The sequence below is a fragment of the Aplysia californica genome, unplaced genomic scaffold (genome assembly GCF_000002075.1).
Source record: "Aplysia californica isolate F4 #8 unplaced genomic scaffold, AplCal3.0 scaffold00142, whole genome shotgun sequence".
In the NCBI taxonomy this organism is placed as follows: Eukaryota; Metazoa; Mollusca; class Gastropoda; order Aplysiida; family Aplysiidae; genus Aplysia; species Aplysia californica.
In genome coordinates, this window is record NW_004797412.1 from 895,364 (window position 1) to 922,002 (window position 26,639).

Here is a 26,639-nt window from a genome sequence, read left to right on the forward strand (position 1 = left end):
ATGTGATCTCAATTTTGAGGTCTGTTGCAGAAGAAGTGTTTTCTTTTCAACATTACGATCGTTATGATTAATCTCAGTACATTTTTCCATCCAATGTAGTGGAGTACAAATTTTGTGTATCTTAAGTAAAAATCGTTGATTTTACAGAACAGGGAAACTTACTTCTCGGATAGATTACATATTTTATATAAAAAAAAGAACAGGCATGCATACGTCCCTTGTAAAGAAACTTAATAGAAGGGAAATCTAATCTATGCTTGGATTTGCAGATGGCTCAGTTTGTATCATATTACACGCCATATAAAGTGGGGATAGCCCATTTTGACTTCCCCAGCGGAGCGTTCTAATCTTCAACTAGGGTTGTTTTGAAAGTTTTTTTTACGGCTGGTATGGAATTGTTTTAGACTTTAGTTCATTTCTGTTGGTGATGCTCGATAAGCTCAGCTGCCCCGCTTCTTACATACTTATAATGGATCAGCTATTGTAAAAATGTTTACCCCATAACCATACTTATTTATACTTTTATTTATTTTTCAGAGAGAAGTTAATTTCTTTATGTATGATGTCGTAGGAAAACCAAGGCATTGTCACAAAAACCACTTCGTGTGATCAGTAGAGCTCTATATTTTGTTACTGTCAATGCTTTGTTAACCTGTGGTACACTTTGAGTGTTCATTGTCTTTTCCGTGGTCATCATATACCACCATTTTTATTCTTGTTTTCACCACAGAATTTGAAATAGTCCTTATTTTCACTTTGCTATTCAGCCTTATCGGTCGGATGCTGAAGCTCCTTACTTTTCTCTCTCATTTACCTTTTCTAGATGATGAACACAGAGTTATTTTGACTGAAGTAGAAGGTGAGGAGGAGTCTGATTACATCAATGCCAGCAAACTCATGGTGAGATTAACTATTCATTGTAGGGGGTAGGCGGGTGCTCTGGTGTGGTTTGCTTCTTTCTTTAATTAATATCAAACATCTATCGTCTTTATCTCCCCTCCTTCTTTTTTGTGTTTGTTACTCTCTCGTAACACCTCTAATCTTATATATAACCTTTTATATATAACCTTTTTGTGTTGCAAGTGCCATAAAACACTTACTAAGAACTAACTATTCATTTGCTTTTTGAATGAGAAATGATTTGGCTTCTTGATTGTCATTAAGTATGTGGAAAACCAAATTAAGGGTACAGAATAGTCTGTAGAAAAGTAAGCAGGACATGTTGTGTCTTTCAGACTCTTCAAACATCAACATTTACTTTTCTTCAGTATGTTTAAATTCAGATCCTTTGTTTCTTTCAGCATGAAATGATTATATAATTAATTGTCATTGGTCTCAACAGTCCGCTATTTAGCGGATTTCAGCTACCGCCATTTCCTCCGCTAAACTCCGCTACCGCAACAGTGGGCCAACCAGAAAGAGAGTTGTTGGGAGCAGGGTGACAACCAGGCCCCGGGGATTAAAAATAAATCGCCGAGACCCAGGAAAATACATAAAAGATCTCGAATATTTTAAAACCAAATCCAGTTACGTCTTTAAGTTCATTTCTGCCGGTCGCGATTGTGATATTAATTAGACTCTGAGAGTACGTTTCACGCGAACTGGCGGCTTTAGCGGCAAGCGGAATTGTGTCACCAATGCTCGACTGGAAAATCAAGATCTACTTTTGCTTTCGTTACCACCCTGAAATTTGTCAATAATTGTCTGATAACGCAACGTTTATTGTAACAGGCAGGTTCGGCATTACAAACGTGGCGTCGCCATGAAAATAAATCAATATTTGTCACTTTGCTGTCACTTGTGGGGGCAAAAAAAAAAAGAAAAGAAAAGAAAGTTATACAAGCGTCTTGTCGGGCTCTCCATTGTGACCGGTCAATGAACCTGCGCGCGTTCTGAGCGCTGCGAAGTACAGGACTCAGGAATGGGGGGGGGGGGGGGGGGGGGGTATTATTGATTCTTTTAAGAGACGCACTCGGGGATAGGGGGAGGGCTGGACGCAACACCAGAGGACAAAAAACTGAAACTGGAAATAAATGTTTAATGTATAGAATTTTGATTACTACTTCAGCTCTCTGCAAAGTAAATTGTGTGTTGGTGCGGGCCTTGTGTGAAATTGGGAACCGTCATAACTTGTAAGCGTGTTGTGGAACTTAGGGGCCTAAGTGTTCGCGCTTCATTGGATTGGTGACAGTAATTAGATCTCTGCTATATTTTAGCTTTCTGTTCAAGATTCGCAGATTTTCAGTATCATCGCATATTGCCCTCCCACAGTTCTTACACCTCTCACACTGAATAGGTCTACTTGGGCTACTCTACTCTACTTTGAGTTTGAGCATTAATTTTTGTCTTTCACGTTTATTATATAGGCCTATATATATGATATGAATCATGACAGTCGATATTCTGGTTCTAGGCTCAAAACGAGATTAAATTTTATATAGTTTATATACACAGGCGAATATATGATGAAGGGAAATGTAAATAAGTCGCACAAGACCCCAGGCACCGCCACTTTCTGTACGTAATCAAGATTGTTAATATTTGGTACGTGAATCTTACTTGAAATTATCTCCCAATCCTCAAATTGGTGTGAAATAACCTTGCTTTGATAAATTGATGGTTTTTATTTCAGCATTCTAGGGTTCAATAGTATAACCATAATCATGGATGTTTCGCGAAAATGGGCTTCTGTGGCGATCAACCGGAAAGTTCCTCCTTTTTTAGAATTCTGAGTTGAGAGCCATGAATGTTGATTCTGTACTTTTACTTTTAGTTCAAGCCAAGGACAAATTTGAAAGTTTTAAAGTGATCCTTGGTTCAAACCTATAATAAGGACAGTGATACTTTTATGAAGCATTCTACTTTTGTGTTTTATGTCATCTCAGGGTGTCCATACTGCATCTGTGGAAGATGTAGATAGAATAGGCTACATTCACTTTCGGAGAGGGAAGGTTTTTTTTCTGGGGTGTGTCTATTTGTCTGCAAGGATGTTGTATCCCACTCAGCTCAAGTTGGCCCAGCAGGCAGGGTCAAAGCAACCTGCCTTTTAAATTATCTCATTTGTGTCGAGGGGGGCGTAAAACATTTACAATTGGTTGCTTTTAAGCACAAGGGGGCTATCCCGAAAAATCAAGTTGTTTGGAGAAAATCGAAGGTAAAGTTTTTGGACCCTTGTTCAATTTCTTTAAAAGACAAGGAGAGTTTTCTCAATAACCAACCAAATATACACACCAATGAAATCAAGCTTCTCCTATAGGTAGGGTAATGCCCACTTTTGGTGTAGGTCAAGATTTCTGGAAACCACCGATATCTTACTCTGTTTGTCCTTAAAAGCGACCAATTACTGCTACAGGGGTGTCCTTTCCAAATGTCAATACTAACTACTTCAATATGTATTCAAATTCAGGGGCTTTGTTTCTTTCAGTGTGAAATGATAAAGCATATTGTTGATTTTGTAATTTAGCTTTAAGCTCAAACTTGGGATAAACTGAGTTTTATTAAACATTTCATTGAGTGTTTGATGTTGTATCAGGGCGTCCGTTTGGCATCTGTGATGTAACGGTTGTTAGGTTCTTTTCCGTTGCATGCAGAAGATGCAAGTTCCAATCCCAAGAGTGGAAGGTTTTTATGGAATGTTCACCCTTTTTTGCCGGGATACTGTATCTCAATTATCCTGGGTTGGTCACAACAGGCAGGTTTTAAAGCAGCCTTTCTCTTAAATTGTCTAAATAGTATTGATGAGGGGTGTTGTACACTTTCAATTGGTCACTTTTAAGCACAAGGGGGCTATCCCAAAAAATGCTGTTTTGAAAAAACTGAAGGTAAAGTTTTTGCCCCTTGTTCAGTTTCTTTAAAAGACAAGGAGAGTTTTCTCTATAACCGAACAAATATACACACCAATGAAACCAGACTTCTCTTATAGGTAAGGCAATGTCCACTTTTGGTGAAGGTCAAGATTTCTGGAAACCCCCAAAATTTGGGTTAGCCGGCTTGTCCTTAAAAGCGACCAATTACAATCTTAAGACAAGATAAGATAATATTTTATTATCCCAGTGGGAAAATTTTCTTGGCTGTACAGGACTGTAAAAACACATGCAGGTATACGTAGAAATTTAAATTTTATACATAATTTTCAGGGTGTGCGGGGCACAGGTGGCTACATAGCCAGTCAGGGTCCCCTGGCGGCCACGGTCACTGACTACTGGCGCATGGCCTGGGAGTACAAGGTGGAGATCATCTTCATGGCCTGTCGTATTGTGGAGCAGGGCAAGGTGAGAGCATTGTGGAGGATGCAGCCTCTTTTAACCCTATCCGTACGCCCTGGGGTGATTTTGTACCCCTGGGGTTATATTCTTCACATTTTAGAATACTTCTAGTACGAAGATCTTTTTGATACTTTCAGTATTTCTCAAAAAATTATTTTGACAGACTGCTATGCAAAGCGTATGGATCGGATTAACGAGTAAATTTCCTCTTTGAAAGTGGTGGCACAGAGTTCCCCGCGTCGTATGGATACGATAGTAAAACGTGACGTATGGATAGGGTTAACCCTTCAAGCCCCAGCCATTTTTGTGCTCCACTTCCTAACCCCAGTCCCAGCCAGTACAGCGGTATTTCAGAAAAAGAGGCATGCATTCTAAAAAGCGATGTAGCATCTTAATAATGAGTTTTTGATAGTAACATATAACAATGTTTAACACCTGAGGCAATAACGTGACTCTGAAAATTATCATTTCCGGTCACCTGGCGCAGATCTGCACTAGGCCGAAGAAGTCTGTTGCAGTCACTCTCCTGGCTGGGTGACCAGATGGGGTATTTTGTACTGTTAGCTGTGTGACTGCAAAGTGTTAATGGTAAATGGAACAAATATGAAAATTGAAATTTAATTAGGTTCACTGCCATTTTAAAAAATGCACAAATTCTGTACCCCACGAAACCCCACGAGTATAGGATCTTGGGACAGTGGCAGGTGTAAGCGCTGCGGAAAATATATGTGCATGGGGCTGGAAGGGTTTCGTTTCGTTTTAGTTTTAGTTTTCGCTCGTTTTACAGCATTACAGCACAAACAGTCATAAAAATGCCATAGATTAGAGGTCTTATTGGAGAGTACTATACAAACAAAGAAAAAAAGGAAGAAATCATCCAAATTTGGCTTAGTGTTTTTTTAGTACCTGCTATAATGTTTTATTAGGCTTGCCAGCTGTTTGGAATTTTGCGAGACAGTCCACATTTCTTCAACAAGAAATTAGAGAGTCTTATCACATAACTACACTATTACCAGTCCCACTTAATGTAATTGTGTTTGTTATTATAAGAAATGTAATCTGTTATTAAGGTGGGTGTCACAGATTGGGTGTTGAGAAAGGTGGCAAGCATGATCTATGTATCTGCCCAACAATCTGATATGGTCAGTAACAGAATATACACTTGCTGTACTCAAAGAACTTGTCTAAGTGAAGCATACTTCTTAGTCATGCACAACTTTAAAAAATCCTTTATAAAGGGACAATTTGAAAAAGGTGTGGCAAGCATGTTATATGTATCTGTGCCCAGCAATTTGATATGGTCTGTAGCAGAATATACACTATTATTTACTTGCTGTACTCAAATAATTTCTCTAAGTGAAACATACTTCTTACTCATGTGTAACTTTAAAAAAATCCTTTTTATGGGGACTTTTTTTTAAACTTCCAGTTTTCACTTGTAAATTAGCCATTGTTGTTTGCTTGCCCTCTCTCCCAAAGTCCCCAAAGTTTACTGCTATTTCTGTCACGCAATACGGGGCTGTCAATTGAATTGACTTCTTAATAGCTGTTGTAGCCACAAGTTTTAGCCCTTGGAGTCAATAGTCTTGGGCTGCTTTTTCTTTCCTCATCCTTACTGTCATCATTTTCCTCTACTTCTTTTGTATGTTTGTCAAACTCTTGTGACCCGCTATTTCCGGGGTGCCTTGGTAGTCGAAGCAGACTTTGTGCTGTTGAAGCTAGAAAGGTGAGCAGAGTAAGCCTGATTCCCTGTGTAAAGACTTCTCTGTTGACATCCACCCCTTGGTGCTCACATGACCGTATGCAATTGCGAATGTCGTAAAACTTCTACTAAAAAAAAAAAATTTGTTTTTTTAAAAAGTTACTTGTGGCCTATCAAGTCAAAACTTGACTCTTTTCCTCATTGCTGTTGCACAGATCAAGTGTAAACAATACTGGAATGACCAGGACAAGTCAGATGAGTTTGGAGACATAACGGTATTCACGGTAAGTTCTGTGATGTCTCGTCTGTCTCCTCAGTGGGGCATGTTGTTTGGTACAGCAGAAGAAAAATAAAGTTGGGTTTAGGTTGGGTTTTTTGTTCTTTTCTTTTGGTCTGGATCCCGATCAGATTATGATGTAGACTGTTAGCAGACGGGCAATGGAATGGATCCTGAAGAGGTTGGGGGGGAGCAGAGATCGACACAATCCGACTGTAGTGACCCCAACACTGAGAGCAAGGATTGATTTCTTTTAGGGTCTTTTTTTTGTCAGGGGAGGGGCGAGGTGTGTTTAAATCTTTGAATCCAGTGTCTGTGGTCTAGTGGTTAGGTGCTTCGCCGTGGCAGGCAGGAGACGTAAGTTTAATTGGTCGCTTTTAAGCACAAGGGGGCTATCCCCTTGTTCAGTTTTTTTAAAAACAAGGACAGTTTTCTCTAAAACCAAACAAATATACACACCAATAAAACCAAACTTCTCCTATAGGTAGGGCAATGCCCAATTTTGGTGCAGGTCAAGATTTCTGGAAACCTCCGAAATCTGGGTTAGCCCGCTTGTCCTTAAAAGCGACCAATTTCAGTGTGGGGAGAATTTTTACCAAGATCCTCTGTCTGTCTGCTGGGGCAGGCAGGGTGGAAGCAGTCCACATACTTAATGATTTACTTTAATATTGTGTCAATGAGAGATAAAAGCATTAACAGTTTCAATTAAAAATTTGAAATTCAGAAGAAAAAAAAGGATTTGGAAGCTTCTGTTTGTCTTTATTGAACTCCGTGGGAAATTCAGGGTTATAGGGACATGTTTTGTACTTAATAGATAAGCAAAGGGTCACACATTACAAGAAATCACAAAATCTCGCCCTACTTTCTAAGTCGGCAAGCTATTTTACAAATACACCATTGTCCATTGTCTCCATACAGCGCCTTCTTTTTAATTTCTAGTAAATGTCTCACTCAAGGAAGCGCGCTAGTCACTGCTCATCCAGTTGCCAGCAAGGAAATATATTTTTAAAAATTTTATCTAAGCTACACAAGAATTTTATCCAAGCAAGCACATTCCTGATATCTGATAACGAAGAAGACGGGGTATGTTGGATTGTCGCTTTTGCTTTGAAGCTGTTTCTGTACCAGAATTGTGAAGACTTCTCGTTGAGAGAAAAATAAAGACTAATACAATTATGAAAGAGAATATGTGACTTATTAAGAGACCATAGTTTTTGCTGTGTTATTTTGCCTTTTTTGGGGGGAGGGCCATTCACAGATAAGTTATTAGGTTTTTAAAAAGTTTGAATATGATGTGCAAAAAAGTTGTTGTCTTTTGTCAATGATATTTGTTGTGTTCAGGAGAGTGAAGAAGAAATTAGCACCTTCGTCATCAAGAGAAAAATAAAGACTAATACAATTATTTAAGAGAATATGTGACTTATTAAGAGACTATGGTGTTTGCTGTGGTATTTTGCCTTTTTTTTAATGGCCATTCTTGGATAAGTTACTAGGTTTTAAAAAAACTTGAATATGATGTGCCAAAAGTTGTTATCTCTAGTCAATGATATTTGTTGTGTTCAGGAGAGTGAAGAAAAAATCAGCACCGACTTCATCAAGAGAAAAATAAAGACTAATACAATTATTTAAGAGAATATGTGACTTGTTGTTGTTGTTGTTGTTGTTATTGATCCAGCAACAGCTGGGCTCTCGCCCTTCTGTCCAATGCCATGTACTGATAAGTGCAGGTTTGCTGCAGTTGCTGTAATGTTCCATAGAGTGTGCTGTCAATGTTAGGTCTCGGAGGGAGAAGTGTGGCTCTGATATCTTTTAGGGCTGTGCAGTGGAACAGGTGATGATCCAGTCTCATATGCATAGTCACACAAGGGACACTTTGGGAGAAGTTCCGGGTTTATTCTGTTCAGGTGGAAGTTGAGCTGTATATGTTCTGTTTGTATGTGACTTATTAAGAGACTATTTTCTCTTGTCAATGATATTTGGTCACCTTTAAGCACATGGGGGCTATCCCGAAAAATGCTGTTTTGAGAAAATCGAAGGTAAAGTTTTTTGCCTCAAGTTCAGTTTCATTACAAAACAAGGAGAGTTTTCACTATAACCAAACAAATATACACACCAAAGACACTAAACTTCTCCTATAGGTAAGGCAATGTCCACTTTTGGAGAAGGTCAAGATTTCTGGAAACCCCCATAATCTGGGTTAGCCCGCTTGTCCTTAAAAGCGACCATTTGTTGTGTTCAGGAGAGTGAAGAAGAAATCAGCACGGACTTCATCAAGAGACTGTTTGTGGTGAGCCGAGGCGACGAACAACGACGTGTGGTTCAGTTCCACTACTCCGGATGGCCGGATCACGGCATCCCCAGAGATCCGGCTCACATCAGAGACCTGATCGGCATCATGCGACAAGCTCGTCAGAACGACAGCGCTCCGCTGTTAGTTCACTGCAGGTGAGGAGACTAGGTGGATACTCCCTAATGTTTTATTCCTCGCCCCATTCTTATTTAACTTTTTATCTCCAGTGGCTCGCAGTCAGAACTGCTTTGCCCGTAAACCGCTGGCAACAGCTCGGGCACATTCCTTTACAACGACTACGACATCAGATTACTTTTCGGCAGTAAGGTCTCTTTTATAGAAAGTTAATTCATTAGATGAAGAATTATCGAAATAGGTGGACTTGTTTTGATTTTATGAACCATTTAGTGACGTTTTTTGTCATTTTTAGATTTAGTACCAAAAAAGGGGCCCAACGCAGTGGGTTTACCCTCCCCGGACATAAAGAGTTAAGTCAAAGGTGTTGTGTGTATCTGCTAGAGCTGTCGTTGAAGTTTTCTACAGTTGTATTTTTCTTCAGTTTTGTAAGGAAAAGGTTTTATTTCTGTTGGCGTTAGCGTTGGACAGGGCATAATAGCCTTGTCATAACAGGTGTAAATATTTTGAGCTTATTTTATTTTTGTATTCTTCAGTGCTGGCTGTGGCAGAACGGGTGCTATCATTGCCATTGACTTTGTGTGGACACTTTTAGAGGAAGGGGTAAGTCTGATGTTAACCCTTTGAGCCATGACTCTGCTGACTCTAGAACACCCCCTGCCTGGCCTCGTCGGCCATTTTAACCCTATCCGTACGTCAACTTTTACTACCGTATCCATACGACGTGGTGAACTCTGTGCCACCACTTTCCAAAGAGGAAATTTACTCTTTGATTCGACCTGTATGCTTTGCAAAGCAGTCTGTCAAAATGATTTTTTTGAGAAATTGTGAAAGTTTCAAAGAGATCTTCTCAGTAGAAGTATTGTAAAATGTGAAGAATACAACACGGGGGGAACAAAATGACCCCAGGGCGTACGGACAGGGTCAAAGGGCAGGCAACAACAAGCACACTATGAAAGTTGAATATTTATGTTTCTGATTGATTGTGTCTGATGGCAGGAAATGTGCTTCAATTTTGCCTCTGGTCTGCCACTGGTCGGACATATGTGAGGCAGCGTGGTGAAATCAGGCACTCGGCAAAATAATGAAATCCGAAAAATCAGCATTTTTCTTCCAGTTTGGAAATTTTTTTTCTCAAATTTTTGCTTTTTGGCTCAACATCTTGTACGTCCATTCAAAAACACTTTTATGTGTGGATTTTTATGGAAAAACGTTGATTAATGGCACAAAAAGTGTAAAATTGCAGTTTCCAAGGATTCTGATGCTATGGAAGTCACCAAACTTTGGTGGCCATTTTCTCGATAATTTTACTTCTGAAACCAGGCTACCCCACCTCCTTCAATCGTCAATATCTCAACTTCTATTCAAGATAAATGGATATTTTTTCCCCTAGAAGGCAAGGCAAATGAACAACCTTTAAGTTGACACCTATAACGCCACATGCCCAAAAATTGAAGAGCGCCTGATTCCACCGTGTCATGACACATATGTGTCTACTGTGTCCTTAAAGACTTTATGTGTCGGTGAGAGTGTTAGATTCTTTCAATTGAAGGGTCTTCTAAAAGATCTTTTTTCTTAGACACATGTGTTGGCTGGGCCATATTTATATCTCCTTTTTGTTTTGTATTTTCCGTACACATTTCATTTTCTCCTCAAATATGCGTTTGTTTCTAGTTCATCTTTCTAACTTGTAACTTTTCTTGTTCTTGTTCTCAGAGGTTTGATGAAACTTTCAGTCTTTATGAGCTCATCTGCAACTTCCGCGAACAACGCATGTCCATAGTACAGACTGCAGTAAGTGAACACCTTAACTAACTCTGCGGGTGGTTGGCAAGTGCTCTGGTGTGGTTTGCTCCTTGTTTCCCTTCAAACATCTATCATCCTTATCTCTCCTCCTTCTGTTTTGTGTTTGTTACTCTCTTGTAACACTTCTAATCTTCGACACTTATATGACCTTATTGTGTTGCAAATGTCGTAAAACTTCTCTGCCTCTACAATTTTAGAAGATTCTTTTGTACTTGCAGTTTTTTAACCTTACAGACAATCTGCAGCAAACAAACTCAGAGGTCTCTTGACAAAATTCAAAATCAAGCTGTACGATTTATCTCCGGAGCTTTGAGATCCACTCCGACTGCAGCTTGTGAAATCCACACGAACCTGGAACCCTTGGACTTGCGGAGAGAGGCAGCAGTTGTGGAGATGAGTGAGCGCTACAAAAGACTAGAGAAAACCCACCCAAACAGGAAAATAATTGAACAGAGACGACCGAAGAAACGGATTCATGGAAGATCAATACTTGACACAGCCACTGAACTAGCAGAAAAACACCATCTTCCATGTAACAGAGAAATGCTGAAACCCTTAAGACCAGAACTCCCCCCAAACACTAACATCAAGAATGCCAACATCAAAACTTCCCTCATAAAAGAGACAGTGAAAAAAGATGTGACCCAGTAGAACTGAAGACAACAGCTCTGATGACAATTGACTCCTACCCTGGTGATTCAATTCATATTTACACAGACGGGTCAGCCTTCAAGGGAACTATAAACGCAGGCTTTGGAGTAAGAATTGAACATCCTGACAAAACATGTGAAGAGCTATTTGATGCATGTGGTACTTCTTGTACAAATTACGAGGCTGAGGCCATCGCCATTGAAGCAGCAATCCTCCACCTGACCAACATTTTCATAATACATCCAAACAAAATCAAGAACACTATTATCTTCACAGACGGAAAGTCAGTACTCCAAGCTTTGGAAAACTTGAATTTCGAAAGCCCAGCCTGCCTATCCGTGGCTCAAACAATCAACACCTTCCTACAGACCTATGCCGTCGACCTGACACTACAGTGGATACCTGGCCACAGCAACATCCCAGGAAAGGACAGAGCAGACACCCTTGCCAAAAAGGGAGCATCACAAACACAACCTCACAACCCAGTATCACAACAGACAGCCAAGAACATCATCAAATGCAACACCAGGGAACAGTGGCTGAATGGATGGGCAATGGGCAAAACTGGAAGAACTGTATTTGCACACATGACAGCCCCCAACTCTAAAGATGCACTAAATTCCCTAAGTAGAAGAGAACAAGCCACGATCTTTCGCCTACGAACACAACACATACCACTAAATTCTTACCTTAATAGGATCCGCAAGGATACCCCACCCGACTGCCCGTTGTGCGACTGCCTGGATGAAACAGTATCACACCACCTCTTTAACTGCCCAGCACTTTGTGACCTGCGTAGAAACTACCTACCTGCCTCCCCAGACATTGGAAATACTCTATACAGCGACAAAGCACAGCTGATTGAAACCTGCAAATTCTTTGCCATATCAACAGACCGAAGGGCTAGAACCCAAATGGCCGCTGGATGGGAAAAGTAAAGTAAAGTAAAAGTACTTGCAGTTTGTTAGTGCTTGGTTATTGAGATGTGGTGATAAGTGAGTGTTTATTATATTCAGTGCTTTAGGCCATTGGCCCACATCTCATAAAAGACACATATTTACAACAGAGACTTTCGCGGCAACAGCATAAATTAAAGATGACATATATTTCCACAACATTTTAAGTTCGATTACGATGTGTTAAAGGATACTGGTGGGTGGTTGGTGGGTGCTCTGGTGTGGTTTGCTTGTCTTGTAACACCTCTAATCTTCTGGCGCTCATATGACCTTATGCAGTTGTGAGCGCCGTAAAACCTCTACTAAAACTTACCCTAAAAGGATACTGTGACCTTCAGTCTTTCAGCGTTCCGTGTTTCCTCTTCACGGTTTCTTCGTTTTTGTCATACATTGCAGCATGACTGAAGTAAATGTATTGTATAGCGCTCTGTGTTTGATGCCCACTTGGCTGTGACCCGCCTATATAATTATGCTTTTAAATTGGCCAGACAAAGCCATACTCCCCGGGGGCGGTGCTACTGACCGAAGTGTCTGTAGGGGACATTAACATCTCGAGTTCTTATGCACAGGAGAATTGTAATTGTAAATGGGCTGATTCATCAATATCATGCTCATAACTGTGCCTGATCTGCAACAGGGAACTGCTGCTTTTTCTTTCCTAATCCTTACTATTGTCATTTTCCTCTACTTCTTTTGTATGTTTGTCTCACTCTTGTGACCCGCTATTTCTGGGGTGCCTTGATAGCCAAAGCAGACGTTGTGCTGTTGAAGCTAGAGAGGTGAGCAGAGTAAGTCTGATTCCCTGTAAGGATTTCTCTGTTGACATCCATCCCTTTGCGCTCATATGACCTTATGTATTTACGAGCGCTGTAAAACCTCTACTAAAACAAACAAGACAGAACAATGATCAGGTTTGCGTTTCATCTTCGTGCTGGCGCAATGACATAACTCAGAGCTGTGCCAAAATGTAATTGAACTTTTATTTTGTTTGGTGGTACTATATAGATAGATATATATATATATATAGATAGATAGATAGATAGATAGATAGATAGATAGATAGATACTTTCTATCTTGCAGTTTAAGGTCATCAGCTGACAAAAAGACATTTTTTTTTACCCTCTATGAAACTTAAAACAGTGGGTGAAAGGGCATTTAAATATCAAGGCCCCAAGATCTAGAATGCTTTGCCGAGTACTTTAAGAGAGATCAAATCTTTTGATTCATTCTAATGTCAGCTGAAGACATTTCTGTTTTTTAGATTAATAAGATGAATATTTGGAGTGATTTTCTTTTAGTCAGACCACAACGTTATGTTACTGTTGTACGTTGTACTGTATTGTACAGCGCTCAGAGCCTGTGTACTTTTATCAGGGTTCAGTGCTATATAAATGTCATTTATTATTATTATTATTGTTATTATTATAATAATAATAATAATAATTATTCTTATTATTTTTATTATATTTATCTTTTGGAAAAACCAAAAAAAAAAATGTGCTGGCTGTCACATAAGAAACATGCATGGCAAGTTTTACCATTATTAGATAATAAATAGTCTAATTAAACAGTTTTTTCCATTTATCTCAAAAGTAGCAAGAATCAAATGTGCCATTTTGCTTGCGCAGTGACAATTTATTTGTGAAGAGTGCAAGGTGTAAATGCACCAAACATTAGACAAGTCGCGACCTCAGTACTCTCTTGTCATATCTCAATTTTTAATAACAGCGAAAACAGTTCATAACAAAGCATGAGCTGAAGAAGAAGTCATATTTTCACTGTTTAAACAAATGAAGGTACGACAAGAAAGCAATGGGGTCACGAAGTGCTAAGTCGATTTTATCTTCTTTTTTTTTTTAAGAAAGTAAAAAAAAAAACCCCAAAATCTCTGCTATAAATTAGTTTCCGTCTTATGCTGAAGAGGTTTGCTCATTTTCTTGATTGGAATGTTGTTGTATACTCCATTTGGTCGCTTTTAAGCACAATGGGGCTATCTCGAAAAATGCTGTTTTGAGAAAATTGAAGGTAAAGTTTTTGCCCCTTGTTCAGTTTTTTTAAAATACTAGGAGAGTTTTCTCTGTAACCAAACAAATATACCCACCAATGAAACCAAACTTCTCCTATAGGTGGAGCAATGCCCACTTTTGGTGTAGCTCAAGAATTCTTGAAACCCCCGAAATCAGGGTTAGCCCGCTTGTGTTTAAAAGCGACTATTTGTCCAACTGTGCTGGCAGTGACATTATAATAATGTGAACATTTCTTTCTTTTTCGTGTCCTGCAGGAGCAGTATGCACTTGTGAACCAAGTCCTGCGCTCTCTCTGTGAGGAATGGGTGGCCAAAATGGCTTCCCACACCTATGAGAATGTGGAGATAGAAGGACAGGTACGTCACACAAATTTGTACCGTACGTGTTTTCAAATCATGTTTCCTTGATATACTTGTACCTTTTTTGAAGTTGAGAGTTGGTGGGTGCCCTGGTGTGGTTTGCTTCTTCTTTCCTATCAAACGTCTATCGTCGTTATCTTCCCTCCTTCTTTTTTTGTGTTTGTTACTCTCTTGTAATACCTTTAATCTTCGGCACTTATATGATCTTATTGTGTTGCAGGTGCCATATGACCTTATTATATTGCAAGTGCCGTAAAACACTTACTAAAACTAAGCAGCTGTGTGTTAGTTAGCTTCATGTTTTCATGGTTGCTGCCCCTTATGTGAAATTTTATCTGACTTGTTCATGTGGGTGGTTGGCGGGTGCTCTGATGTGGTTTGCTTCTTCTTTCCTTTCAAACGTCTATCGTCCTTATCTCCCCTTCTTCTTTTTTATGTTTGTTACTCTCTTGTAACACCTCTAATCTTCTGGCGCTCATAGGACCTTGCCTTATGCAGTTGCGAGTGCCGTAAAACCTCTAGTAAAAACAAAAAACTAACTTGTTCATACATGAGGCAGGGTGATGAAATCAGACGCTTGTCAAAATAATGAAATCAAAGAAAACGTAATTTTTCTTACTGTTTTTGTTGTTGTTGTTGTTGTTGTTGTTGTTGTTTTTGTTTTTTTCATGATTTGACTAGAGCTAAATCCAATCTGTAATATGCATACTGACTTCATCTCTGATTTTTGAAAAATACTCACTCTTGTTGTTTCTTTGTGTCTACAGGATTATGCCAATGTTGGATCCAAAGAAAACGGAGAAGGTAAGTGTGAGGACTGCTTCTCTCAGTAGCACTTTTCACAGCTCCGCTCTTTCTTAACCCTGTCCGTGCGTCGTGTTTTACTATCGTATCCATACGACATGGGGAACTGAACTCTGTGCCACCACTGTCCAAAGAGGAAATTTACTCGTTAATCCGATCCGTGCGCTTTGCATTTCTAAAATTTCTAAAATTTGAAGAATACTGCCCCGGGGGTACAAAATGACCCCAGGGCGTACGGATAGAGTTAATAATGTAGATCGTTTTCCTAGCGCCTACTCCCCTTAGAGGGTGCGGTGGCGGAGCGGTTAATGTGCTCATCTCCGAAGTGGAAAGTCCGAGTTCGATCCTCGGTTTGGACACAGATTTTTTTCACCCCCTCCCTCCCACCCAGCAGTAATGGGTACCTGACTTCGAGTTGGGGAAGTAAAGGCGCCGTGGAAAGGAACTGGCCACCCTACCACAATATGCCGAAGGCCCAGGAAGTTGTCTCACTAACAAGGCAATCCCGTATGTCCGGATCGGATGCGGGAACAACTTTACTTTTTACTGCCCTGTGCACCCAGCTCTAGATTTGTTTGAGTACAGCACTGCTGATTAGAGTTGGGTTGCGAGCGCGAGAACGGAACTGAACCGCCACTCTTCCCTATGGAACGCGATTCGCGATTCACTTCAGCAGAACGCGGAACAGTATCGCCTTCCGATTCCCGATTGACTCCCCTGTCGCTGTCACCACCTTGTGGCTTGTTTGTAACCTACTGCTGGGTCGCGAGTCGAGTCACGAGCACAGGAATGGAACGGAACACTTAGTATGGCTCCCCTTAGTTTACAAAAGATGGCATAGTCCAACCCCCCCTATTAAAACGAAATGAACGGGTTCCAACCAATAGACAGAAGGAATTTCATGGAGCCATTGTTTTAGTTTAACGAATCATGGGGGGGGGGGAATTTTATGGGGTCGCTAACTGAGGTCAGTATAGCAGCGCCACTACAGCGACTGTCTTGTGTTGTTTCCGCTGGGCTTTCTGAAGGTGTGTCCCATCCATCACCACTTTTTTTAGTCCTATTTCTATTTTAACCCTTCCTGCCCCATGCGCGTATATTTTCAGCGGAGCTTGTACCTCCCACCGTCCCTAGAGCGTATATGCTCAGTTTCGGGGGGTACCGAATTTGTGCATTTCTCGAAATTAGCTTACCTAATTAAACGTTAATTTTCATATTTGTTCTTTTACCTTTAAACATTGCTAGATGTTATTATCTAACCTTCATTACAAAGATACTCCTTGACTTTTTAGAATGCATGCCTCTTTTTCTGAAATACATTTGTATTGGCTGGGACTGGGGTTAGGGAGTGTACAAAAATAGCTGGGGCTGGAAGGGTTAAAAAATTATATGTGTCACGCACGGTGTAGTGGAATCAGGCACTCGTCAATTTTTGGGCATGTGGAGATTTTGGTATCAGTTGAAAGCTTATTCATTTGCCTTGTTTTCATAGCAAAATAGTACCCGTCTGTCTTGAACAGAAGTCGAGATATTTGCGGTTGAAGGAGGTAGGGTCGCTTGTTTTCAGTGGTAAAATTAATGAGAAAATGGCCCCCAAAGTTTGGTTCCTTCAATAGCTTCAGAGTCCTTGAAAACTGAAAAACTGCTTATTTTGTGCCTTTAATCAACATTTTTCTGTAACATTCACCTGGAAAAGTGTTTTTATATGGACATAAAAGGTGTGGAGGGAAAAATAAAAAATTCGACAAAAATTGCCAGACTGGCGGGAAAATGTCTGTTTCTTCGTTTTTATTATTTATTTTGTAATTATTTTATAATTTTTTATCCAGCTCCTGAAACATGGGTTGCTGGTGCCTCTATAAATAAAATATTGATGGTCAAGGTCAAGGCCAGCGCCTGATATCACCGCGCTGCCTCACATGTAATCTTGTACAATTTTGTCTGTGTGTACAGAGGAGGAGCACATCTACATGGACGGCGGCTCGCTGCAGGCTGAGAGGGAGGCAGGGGCAACAACAACGAGTCGAAGCCCATCGCAGCCTTTGGTGGTGGATCCTGAGGCTCCGGCAGAAAGTGCCCCGCCCCCACCACCGACACCCCCTGGGCCGGGGCCAGAGATCATAGAGGTGAACAGACCCAAGGCCAAAGTGACCACCTCCAACGCTGGGACGTACGAAAACGTCAAACTGCTCTCGGAGCCGAAAATGCGCGCGCCGGCCCCTCCCCCTCCCGGGTCGGAGGCTGAGGGCGCGGTGCAGCACAGGACGGTCATTCAGATCGGCTCTCCCAGCGGCACCCCTAAGCAGCAGGCCAGCGGCGCGGCAGGGGGTAAGAAAACGTTTGCACCCTCTCCCCCCTCTTCTTCTTCTTCTCCTCCTCCTCCTCCTTCCTCCTCTCAGAACAACGACAGGCTACAGGAGGAGGGGGTACACTCAATTGACTCCTCCTCTTCCTCACCTCCACTCAGATCTGCTCCTCCCCCTCCTCGTCCTCCTCCTCCTGTCTCTCAGTCTACCTCCTCCCACCCTCCTCCCTCCTCCTCTTCCTCCTGCGCCAGCGGCCCTGCTTCACATGCTAACCCCAGCTCACCCGCTAGATCTGCCTCTAACAACTCCACTACTACAGCTTCGACTAACTGTAGCAGTAGCGCAAAGACCACCAGTAGTAGCACTTCAACAGCGAAATCGGAAGCTTTCCGGCTTCCTCAGGGAGTTATCACCAGACTTTAATCACACACGACCGGGACATCAACATCCTGTAGCCATAGATAAGCAGAGCGTTCTGTAAAACTTTGTAAGTTATGTATAGAAATGCATGAACCTGATTGATTGATTGATTGATTGATTATCTTATTGTAGTTGGATTCAGAGCTTGAAATGATTGTTTTATGAATCATTATTATTATAGTTATTATAGGCATCTTGCTGTCTAGACCATCAGACGTTTTTTTTTTTTTACTTCTTGGATATTATTCTTCAGCAAATAATATGGTGTTTGCCTGCATGTCGTGAAATTTTTTTCTCTTGCGGAATGCGATATTCATTGTAATCCAACCTGTACACTATTCTACGGATACTGCAAATGAACTTGTTTGTTGTAGTCATTTACCCTTTGCAACTTGAAGTACGGATGCACCTGGTGTACCCTGAGATTATTTACACCTTCCCTTTTGTTTGTGGCCTCAGGGTTGTGTTATTCCTTTCACCAACTTTCTCATCAATTCCCCCCCCCCCCCCTCCCTTAATGTTGTTTTTTTTTTTTAAATGATGTCTATTTGCTTGGCTTGTTACTTATCTCTCTTTTTTAAAATTTTGCTTGCCACCGTGAGACTCTAGTCGCGCAGAATGAAGAATACCGGTTGTCGTAGAATATGTGCGGCACTTGTCCCCACAAAGTCAGCTGTTCCTTGAAGATTGAAGCCAGGACTTCTTTTTTTATCGACCCTGCTATCTATATCACGACCTCGGTGCTTTCTTGTCATATCTCCATGTTTTTAAACAGTGAAAACAGTTCATAACAAAGAGTGAGCTTAAGAAGAAGACGCACTTTCAATGTTTTAAAAAAAAATGGAGATACGACAAGAAAGCATTGAGGTCGCGATATGTGCGGACGGCTTTTATTTTTCACAAGTTTATATATATATATATATATCTATAACGTAGTGCAATTCTATTTCGGCTGTCTTCCCTGCTAGCTGTCTATATTTCTTGACCACTTTGAAACGTTGTAGGGGCTGATATTTCTATGTACACCCCGCGTGAGTCATTCCTGTTTGCCATTTGCTCACGTGAAGAAATGATTCTGTGTTTGTCTGTACGTCGTCATGTCTTCTTACTGGTTTACGTCAGAATAATTTGCATGTATGGGTACTGATACGTTGTGTTATGAATTTGGGATGTCAATGATCCTGGTTTTGGTTTTTTGTTTGTTTGTTTCGGGTTTTTTTTTACACTCTCAACACTTCATGTTTGAGCACAAGGTACCTTCACAGAAAGAAACCAGATTGGGCTGGGATGAGTTTGCACAGCTAGGCAGAAGAATAAAAGTATGTATTAAACGATCCCCGCTGTTTTATGCACACAAAAAATCTAAAATTATGCAAACTGAGCCCAAAAATGTGAAATTATGTGATTCTGTTAATTTAAACAAAGAATGATAAAGAAAAATAATCAGAAATTATGAAAAAAATGATCAAATTTTTCTAAATTATGCCGGGTGCATAAAATCCTGCAGACAGATTAAAAGGTCTGAGAATTGATAACAAAATGCATTTTTCGTAACATCCCCCCAAAAACCACCCACTAGTATTAGACAGATCAAGAAGACCCGACTTACATCTATGGGCATGAGGAAAAACTGTTCCCATCTGTAGTCCCTTGTGCTCTGATCGTGTTCTCGGTGACTAAATCCTTCTCATCATATCTGTTGATAAACCAACGCGCTGTCTCCTGTTTGCTGTGGTAGTTTATTAATAGAAATGAAGGATGGGTGGTTGATGGCTGTTTAAGTGTGATGTGCTCCATCTTCTTCTTCAGTTTTTTCTTTTATCCGAGCATATTTGGTTGCTTTTGAGGACCAGTGGGCTAACCAAGTTTAATCTCCTCGGGGCTATCCCAGATTTTGGAGGTTTCCAGAAATCATGACCTACTCCGAAAGTGGGCATTGCCCTACCTATAGGAGAAGTTTGGTTTCATTGGTGTGTATATTTGTTGTTTGGTTAGAGAGAAAACTCTCCTTGTCTTTTAAAGATACTGAACAAGGAGTCCAAAAACTTTTCCTTCGATTTTCTCAAAACTGCTTATTTCGGGATAGCCCTCTTGTGCTTAAAAGCGACCATGTATACGTAGCTAGTGCTTGGCCCTTTGTCTCTGGTGACTGGTGCTCACTTTCCACTTGATACACACCCCCATCTGTGTCACTCACTGTACTGTGTGTATACGGCTTCAGTCGTTTTGTTTTATAGCTGGGATTTTTTTTGTGTAAAATGTTTTGGGTTGTTGTTTTTTTTTCTCTTGCATGTTTAAAAATTAACTCTTTCTGAATTCAATATTCACATCATAAGGAACTTGGTTGATTTTGTATTCATGTGTGACATTGTTATAGCCCGACATATCTGCAAAGAAAACCCAGCACAAGGAAAATGTTGTATAATTTATATTTGTTGTGGACAACGAAGCAAACTTTTTGTTGCTAATTATTGTGCTTTCCTCGCTTTCAACTTTAAGTGGTTTTCGTTAATCTGATTTTTGTTTTCGAGAATGTGATTTACGCTTTCTGTTTTTTCTGTGTTATTTGTAGTACTTTGAATGAAGATTTTTGCTTAGGCGACGTGTAGTAATGGCATGAGAGGATACGATAACTCAGCTTGTGCAGTGCAGAGTAGTGCTGGGCGGTTAGGTTCCCGATTATTGAAAGCTAGGAATCGTAGGAATCGACTCCGAACCCAATTACTAACTTTATAATGATGTGATTTCTTCCAGTGATCACGTTGTTGGCTCCGAACATCTTCAGGATTTAGATAACCTTGATTTTGGAACACTATGAAGCATCAACTTTCATTTTTCAAAAATTAATTCTGAAAGCAAAAGAAGATTTTAATAATTTTAGAGTAACTGGTAAGCGTTGGTTTACGTAAAAAGGAGCCGGAACTTTACTTCCTCAGCAAAATCAGCATTAATCTTGGGAATCGGTTCCAAAATCGATTCTTCGCCCAGCTCTAGAACAGAGTGGCTCATAACATTGTGGCGATTTGTCTCGTGTGTCACTGTGCCCATGGTTGGGTCCGGTGTGCACAAGTCTCGTGGCAGATATCTTTAGTTTTAGTAGAGGTTTTACGCCACTCGCTACTGAGTAAGGTCATCTGAGCACCTGAAGATTAGAGCTGTTACAAGAGAGTAACAAACATAAAAAAAGAAGAAGGGGAGATAAGGACGATAGATGTTTGATAGGAAAGAAGAAGCAAACCACCCCAGAGCACCCGCCAACCACCCATGGGAGATATCTAAGCAGCTAATAGGTTCAACGCCACAGCTGTTACAAAGCATATTATTGTATTGTTGTGTTTGATTATGTCAATGTCTAGCTGATGTAGGTCTGATAAAATTATGGTTTTATGCTTGGTGTGGCTGGGGACATGATTTTATTTTTTTTTTAAATTTTGGTAAGTGTTTTACGGCGCTCGCAACTCTATAAGGTCATGAGCGCGTGGGACACACTGAACATTTTCAGTTCGTAGGAAATTTGGAATTTTGCGCGGGTGGCGGCGGAAGCCTACTCTTATCGATTTTGGACCACGAAGGGATCTTCAACATACGCAACTTGCACACGGGACCTTCGAGATTTTTCGCCCTTGTCCGAGAAGGCTAGGTGTAGATCTTTCCTATCAGAATATCAGGGGTGTGTGTGAAAGACAGCTGTAAGAAGGAGCCAAAGAGTAGCAGTAGAAAGACTGCAGAAAGAGTCAGGAGCCCAGAAAAGTTAAAGGTTTTATGCCTAACAACATTTTTTTCTCTCTGGATTTCAGCGTTAATTTTTAAAGGGACCCGTTGCTCCTTTTAAAAGAGATGTTTTTTAAAATAATTTTTTGAAGTTGGAACGTAATATTCCAATGTTATGAGTCACTCTGTCTGCCTGTAAAAATTGTTGAAACGTTTATGATTTCTTTGATTTGGCTCAGTGTTGCTTTTTGTGCAGATTATTTCTTGTTTGTTTGTTTGTTTGTCGTTGTTGTTTTGGGGGGGGGAAGGGGGGGGGGAGTGTAGAACAGCAATTACGTCAAAGGAAATTTACAATATTTCAACTGATTTTTCAGTTCTTGTTTTATATGAATCTGGTTTTAATTTTTGCTTAATACCGTTTGTATGCCGTATGTAAATGAGAGTGTTCGAAGAGTCATTGGAAGGAGCTACTTGTTCTTCAGTGCTTGGCTTCCTGCTCTATACTACTATTACTAATACAAGTAGGAATGTGCCGGTAAGACAAATCAGTAGGTGAAAGAAAGCAAAGACAAAAAAATCATTTTTTTGAAAATCTTTATTTATTTTTTTGTGTAGGCTACCCGCTCAGGGCAGTTGATTCTAAGAAGCTTCTAAAGAAGTGAGTGCTTGACTAGGCTTGTGCTTGTTTTTTTTAAAATCATATTTATTTTGCTGTGTCTGTTGTGGGGATGTTTTACCTGCTATGGCAGATACTGTGTTTTATCAAAGATCGTGTATAACAAGATAGTTCACTCCTGTCTTTGAACTTTGAGTTGAGCCAATTAAAAAGATGTCCTCAAAATTAGGTGAAGCCCTCTTCGAAAAAGTGCGGACTTTGCGATCAGTGTGAAAAACAATGAAAGTGAAACTAACAAACGGTGCTATTCTTATTCTTCTTTTGGAGAAACGAAAGAGAGCTTCAAAACAAAGACTGCAACGCCTTCTGAAGCAATGCGCGGACGGACTTCCGCGGACACTTTTTTTTGGCTGAGTGAACTATCTTGTTATGTAGGATCTTTGGCTGAGTGAACTATCTTGTTATGTAGGATCTTTGGCTGAGTGCACAATCTTGTTATGTAGGATCTTTGGTGTTATTTCTCTCCTGCTCACCGCCCTGGTTGCTGATTTAGTGGCTCCTGGGTTGTTGTTTTTAAAATCGGTTTATTTTTGTCGATGTTAAATTTTTAGTGAAATTTTACTGGCGTGATAAAATGTTGCTCAAAAACTATTTCACTACATCGATGTAATGATTGAGGGGTGATTTTTCTCAATTGCTTCGTTTGGGAAAACTTTTTAACGAATTTTTCTGTGTTTTAATTTTTTTTCATGCATTCCTAACATTCGAATTTCATCACAATTGACTTATTCCTACCTCCTTTCTCTCTTACTCTTTGTGATCGTCATAAGAATTAGATTGTTTTGTAATATTTCCTGTGTTCTTCGTCCTCAATTGTTTTTTTAATGTCTAAAGTAGAGAAACCACCAGATATTTGCTGTGACTATTGCGAAAATACTCTCCAAACATGTTTGTTTTGTGGACAGAGCCATATATAGTTTAAGGGTCGCCAGACTTGTCAGTATAATGACTACAACGAGTATTTTGCTACTACTTGATGTGTCTTGTGGTCCAAAGAAAGTTCTTGTCAAAGGATTAACCACTCATCTTCGTAAAGAGACGGGTTTATTTGAGTGTCTTTTTGTTGTATGTCCTACCTGTATGATGTGCTTTTTTATAGAGTAAAAGAACGTTTGGATAATAACAAACGAACAATGTTGTGCTACTAATGAGAAAATATATTATTATTGTATATTATGTATAAGACGGTTACTGTGATTTTTATACATAACCATAGATATGGGGTATATAGAAGCGGAACCAATTACTGAATACAGGAAAAAGAGGCTAAAACAGCACGTGGACATGGATGGCTGGTGCCTCTATCAATAAATCATTGATGGTCAGGTCAGACATAACATAGCGAGGAGGGAAACGTCTTCTCCGGTACGTAAGGTGTGGCCTGCAGGCTTTAGTATGAACACCTTCACCCTGGTCTATAGTATATTCACAACTACCAACGACTGGAGATATTATATATGGACGGGGGGTTTTTTTGTTTGGTTTTTTTTGTGTGTTTTTTAAAAATATTGCTTGACCATGCTTTGATTTTTTTATAACAATTTTTTTTAAAATATTTTTTTTTGGGGGAGGGGGGTGGAGGAGTGAATCGACTGATCTAAGAAGAAGCTGTAGAGAAAAAATGTCTAGAATGTTTCATCTTGGGGGGAGTGAAAGAAGATAAAACAAACGGGAAAACAATCATAGGAAAGGAAATTATGATGTCAAACTTTCAGTCTAAAAAAGACGCATCTTTTCACGCTGGGTTTTTTTAAAATAAAAGTTTTTTGTTATAATGAGGTGTGTTGATGTGTTATATATAACAGAACTCGCGGTAAACGTCGTATTGCTGAGGGGAGAAGCTTAAGATTGGAACAATGAAGGATTCGCAGTTTTTGCCTGTGTATTCAGAATTCTTTACGATGATTTTCCCAAAAAAAAATTTTAAAATGTTTTCATCCGTGATATTAACGACTGTGTTTTTGCTTTGAGTGCAATAAGCAAATTCCCAGACAACTTACCTTTTTACTGCGTGAACTCCCAGAGTAAGGGCAAGGAACAGCGGTGGCCGAGCAACGTTTTGTCCAGAAGTATACTTTATGTCACAGATTTAAGCTGTTACGCTTTACTAATCAAGATTTGATTAATGTTTTAGAACGTTTTTAATTTTCATTATTTTCTTTTATAATATTTTTTTTTACTTACTTAAGCGGAATATGCTTAGCATGTATTTACAACTTGCATATTATACCCTAGGTAATACATGTATTATACTTTATAGCATACAAAATGTAATTGAAAATCCACATGTTTTTTTGGTGTTTTAAAAAAAAAAAAATTTCTTTTTCGTTTTATCGATGTTCTGTAGGCAGAAGGCATTGTTTTCAGAAGCGTGGAGTTTCTGGGTTTTAAAAAAAATGTTTGTCCTATTTACAGGATCAGGCGTCATGATGTACTCTGTGTTTGTGTGTGTGTTAATGTGTGTGTTAATGTGGGGTGTTGTTAGTACTGGGAGGGAAGGGTGGGTAATGGAGAGGGGATGACAGGAAGGGGGGGAGACCAGAGGGAGAGGCTAACAGGGAGAGGATAACAGGGGGAGAGGGGATAATATAGGGAAAGGGGATAACAGGGGGAGAGGGGATAATATAGGGAAAGGGGATAACAGGGGGAGAGGGGATAATATAGGGAAAGGGGATAACAGGGGGAGAGGGGAGAGGGAATTACAGAGGGGAGATAATAGGGATGGCCCCACTCTAAAACAAATAACCACATTCACCAAATGTTATATTTTTACTTTTTACTTTGCCAGTGCTTTGTACTCTGTCGACCATTTACATGCTTTGTTTTTGTTTGTTTTTAAATTTGTATTTTGTTTTAATTAATTTTTTTACACACATTCCGAGATGAACCCTGCTAAAAATAAGAAGGTTGTATCATGTTCTTTTGTTGTTGTGTGAGACAGAATTGAACAACAGCATAACTACACGTCCTGCCATTATAATTCTGGCCTGTGCATACTCAAGTTAACCATATCCGTATGCCCTGGGATCATTTTGTACCCCCGGGGTTGTATTCTTCACATTTTAGATACTTCTTGTACGAAGATCTCTTTGAAACTTTCAGTATTTCTCAAAAAAACTATTTTGACAGACTACTCTATGCAAAACGTACGGGTCGGATTAACGAGTAAATTTCCTCTTTGGAAAGTGATGGCACAGAGTTCCCCAGGTTGTATGGATACGATAGTAAAACACGACGTACGGCACGGATTGGGTTAAATTACCGCTATTCCCCTACTGTAGACATTGGCTTTGTGATTTGGACCGGAAATTTCCCCAGTGTGGACCTAGTCTGTAGAAGTAAGACCATCTAGTGCTGGTAGTTTTATCCGAGGCCGATAAACTACAGACTTCAGCATAAGTTAAGGACCACCTTGGCAGACAGCGCTGATTTTTAAAAATAATCCAACGAAAAATAAAGAGCGCAAGGAATGTTTAAAACTTTTGCTCTGAAAGTGTTAATGGGTTAACAATGCGTACTGCAAAGCTTCCTTTAGGGACAAAACCACCACGTGCAGCACGGAAATCCTCGGGGAATTTTAGCCAATTTTGCAAGTGGTTCTTAACTTATGTTGACGTCTGCAGTGGGCTTATGGTCAGTCTCATATGGAAGCAAAGGTTCTTCTATGTATGGGGCCCACTGAGATATGGTTCACTTCTTTTGTTTATAAATGTGCCAGTTGTAATGGGGATGAGGTTAGGAAAACATTTGGAAACAAAAGGGATTATTTACCAAACAAAATTCTCTGGGTTTTTTAATTAAAATTACGGGAATGAGCGCAGATTACCCTCCCTTTGCTGATGTGTGTTTGACTCCAGTTTGTCAATAAATGGTCGCTTTTAAGGACAAGCAGGCTAACCCAGATTTTGAGGGTTTCTAGAAATCTTGACCTACACCAAAAGTGGGCATTGCCCTACCTATAGGAGAAGTTTGATTTCATTGGTGTGTATATTTGTTTGGTCATAGAGAAAACTCTCCTTTTCTTTTAAAGAAAGAAAACAAGTGGCAAAAACATTACCTTTGATTTTCTCAAAACAGCATTTTTCGGGATAGCCCCCTTGTTCTTAAAAGCAACCAAGTAGTGTTGTTGTGGTCCGTCTTTTAGGAACGCTATCATTAGCTTAGGTCATGTCAAAGTATGGTTTTTACTTTGAGCTCGACTTTTGTTTCTTTCTTGACATGCAATTGTAAAGGGTTTTTTTTTGGTTATTCAG

At 39.9% G+C, this 26,639-nt stretch overlaps 1 protein-coding gene across 1 annotated transcript in view; it reads left to right on the top strand.

Annotated features, from left to right (window-relative positions):
• LOC101851036 (tyrosine-protein phosphatase non-receptor type 18) overlaps positions 1 to 26,639 on the top strand; it is a gene marked incomplete at its 3' end in the record, with an annotated part of 44,598 nt that overhangs the window by 3,591 nt on the left and 14,368 nt on the right. Inside the window, 9 exon segments of the mRNA XM_005096944.3 lie at positions 824 to 900; positions 4,137 to 4,271; positions 6,183 to 6,251; positions 8,484 to 8,689; positions 9,206 to 9,272; positions 10,386 to 10,463; positions 14,365 to 14,466; positions 15,237 to 15,273; positions 17,227 to 17,601. Coding sequence (XP_005097001.2) covers positions 824 to 900; positions 4,137 to 4,271; positions 6,183 to 6,251; positions 8,484 to 8,689; positions 9,206 to 9,272; positions 10,386 to 10,463; positions 14,365 to 14,466; positions 15,237 to 15,273; positions 17,227 to 17,601 — 1,146 coding nt within the window.